General features: G+C 42.4%; 1 protein-coding gene across 1 annotated transcript in view; it reads left to right on the top strand.

Moving 5' to 3' along the window:
• SORCS3 (sortilin-related VPS10 domain containing receptor 3) overlaps window positions 1-3,116 on the top strand; it is a 92,124-nt gene that overhangs the window by 78,187 nt on the left and 10,821 nt on the right. The window contains exon 17 of the mRNA XM_009085151.1: window positions 617-740. Coding sequence (XP_009083399.1) covers window positions 617-740 — 124 coding nt within the window. The remainder of the gene's footprint in view (window positions 1-616; window positions 741-3,116) is intronic.

Here is a 3,116-nt window from a genome sequence, read left to right as displayed (position 1 = left end):
AGGAATTTTGCCATGCTTTCAGCCTGGATAGCATGTGTTTCTTGTTCATGACTGAACCAAGCTTACAGGCTCAAAACAGGGGCATTGCAATGCTGGATGTCATCAGTCTAACCTGAACAGTGTTGCACTGTGATAGATAAATGGATTTGTGCTCATAAAAGCAAAGGCTGGCCCTGAATCTGAGCAATACTGATTGTTTGAAGACGCATCTGCATCTGTGGCTTATGTTCAATTTGAGCTGGACCCTGTACTTTGTACAGCTGAGAAAGCAACAGTGCTGGGTGTGCCTGTGTGTTTGTGTGTGCAACAATGCATTCTGCAGCACTAATTCTGCAATTGCTGATGGTGCTTTACTGAGGGGTTCATAGCATAATGGGTTGCAGGTCAGTGGAATAATATTTCAGGAAGCATTTACTGAAGTGAGAGAAACCTCTGCCTCTGGGACATTTTTCACAGGGTGGTGTTTAGGCCTTAGCAGGACATGGAAGCTCATAGCACCATGATTGTATCGAGGAGGAAGGACATTGTTGTCTGGTAGATCAGCCAAGTGCATGTTGTGATCCTGAGTTAATCTCACCCTGATTTTGACACTGCCATCTGTGTTTGCCTCTTACAGCCCCTCATCACCTTGGAGAGCAGCATCTCTTACATGTTCACCGTGGAGGGGATGAACACTGTCACTGTACAAGTTGCTGGGGGCAACAGCCTCATCCAAGACACCAGGGAGATCGCAGTGCATGGTATCCTCAGCCTTTTATAATCACATCTCAGGGAGGTGAAGGACAAACTGTTGCTGCTGATCCAAAATGTACTCTAGGAACTCACTAGTGTCTGGGGGAACCTCTGAAGACAAACCTCTGAAGACAAAGTAGCTCAGATGTGTCATGATGACAAAATACAGAAGTGAATAGGATGGGGCAGCTAGCCAAATTTGTAAGCCTAGCACTAGGAAAGTGGCTGATGTCTCCTTTGTCTGTTGGTCTGCCTGTACACCCAGACAGGGAACTCCAAAAATAAAAAAGTGCTTAGAGCTGTAACCAGTTTGCCTTCCTTCAGCTACCCAGCTGTGGAAAGAAATAGTCAGAGTGCAACATTAAGGTGATCTGAACATGACTGATGTCTCTCTCTACCAGTGTCTGTATAAATGGGAGGGTATTTGGAGGGGTCTGGAAAACAGGGGACAGAAATGACTCTGTAGTTGGTATTTCTGCCCATCTTCCTTGTCACAGCGCAACTTCTATTTTTGAGGGTGCCCACTGGGCTTCTCTGTGAGAAACGTTTGGTATGTTCTCACCATATCTGCATGTCACGGGCTCCAAAAAACACCCTTTGGAAGACGACATAGCTGACCCTGTTTGGGGCTTGATAAATCCTGAGTGAGAGGGTTCTCAGCAGCTTTAGCCAGGAATAATTTCCACCTGGAGCTAGTCTTCATTTTCCTTATCCAGTTATTGGCATCCAGCATTTGAGGACAAGATTTTCCTTGGACAGCAAGTTTTATTGAGAGACTTGGGCTTCAAATACCATGTTATTTTGAAGTCCAGCACTGTGTAGTTGAATTATGTGTGTCTTGTTTCAGTAATTAAATATAAATACATATCCTGCTGTATGCTCAGATTTAACAACCAGCTAAATAGATATTTATTGATTGTCTGGCCATGAAATGCAGTGGGTCTTAATAATTTGTTAATATGATTTAGTAATACCCAAACTTGTAATTAGCAAATGTAAGTAACCTTCTAGTTCATAATTCTGAGCATTGCAAACTGCAGTGTTTCCTTCTGGGAAATTTGTATCTTTTCACTAGTTTCAGGAATAAACCTGAATCAAGCATATCTAAGAGGGATCCCCACAGGTGATCTTGATCTTTGGTCCTAGTAGGTCCTACAAAGCACTCCTCACTGTTTTTAAACACCTTGGAAGAAATGTTGCTGTTCTGTTTAAAAGGTCCAAAGCTTTGGTCTTTATCACAAAGAGAAATTGATCCAGTTGGAATGTTTGAATAGTCCTATGCAGCACTGCGCTACAGACTGGCCTGATCTAAGGAAGGAGTCCCTCCAGCCCCTCAGTCTGGTGATAAATTCAAGCCAGAGTATATAAACAAGTGACACCTTTAGTAAACATGCACTCTGCTAAATTTGTATCCTAATCTGTGTCCTGTGTTGAGTGATTGTAGCTCTAGACAGGAAGGCATGGATTTCTGGTGTTATCAGTGAAGGAGATTTATTCATGATTTTCTTAAATTGTGATTAACAGAGAAGAATTTGCTCAAAAAATAATTTGGACATGGTTCTGAGGGTTCAAAAGTCGAAGATTTTCTATATCAGGCTCTGAGTTAAACCTTCAGAACTTGAGAGAGTTTCCTTGCTCTCTGATGCTTGTTTTATTTAAAAATATAGTGTCCCATCTAAAAAGAAAGAACAGATCTTGCAAAAGATGCTAGATAAATGCTGTGCTGGCACATCTCTGCTATTCTGTGGATTTCCTCATTTATGCTCTTGCTGCTTTATCTTGATCTAAAACTGGTGCCTTCTTACAAATGATTAATGGTGCTTACTTGAAGTGGCTAAACGTCAGTTTCTTCAAGGTGAGGTACAGCACGTCTCCAAGAACAGAAAGGAGAGTCTTCTACCCTAAGAACTCATATCTGAGTGTGATTCCCATCCGGGATCTGTAACTCCTACTGACCCAAATCCATTCTGCACAGCTGTCATAAGGATTCCAGGCTTGGTCTCTGGTGACACCAGAGGGAAGAGTTGGAATTGGAGAAAAATTTAAATTGTCTGTATTTGAAATCTATGAAGTTTTCCTTCCTCCGAGCAATCAGTCAATTGGGAAGTAATTTCAAAGTGTGAATAGCCGTTGCTTGATTAGCCAGTCATTAGCACCACTGGGTTCTGCTTTGTTGGCGTATTAACCACTCACAGCTTCCCTCCAGGAGGGCAAACAGATAATACGCTTTGAAAACATTACTTACAGCAAGTATTTGCTCTGCAGAGAACAGTGCATGCCATTGTACAGACCTTCCAAATTACAGCCAGATGCTGCCTTATTTACTGGTCAGCTTCCTTGTAGGCAGAATGAGTGGCAAAACTTCAGAGCCCAGAGGCATCATG

Source organism: Acanthisitta chloris, unplaced genomic scaffold (genome assembly GCF_000695815.1).
Source record: "Acanthisitta chloris isolate BGI_N310 unplaced genomic scaffold, ASM69581v1 scaffold2362, whole genome shotgun sequence".
Classification (NCBI taxonomy): Eukaryota; Metazoa; Chordata; class Aves; order Passeriformes; family Acanthisittidae; genus Acanthisitta; species Acanthisitta chloris.
Note: the sequence above shows the minus strand (reverse complement) of the source record. Positions and strands in the feature narration are given on the sequence as shown.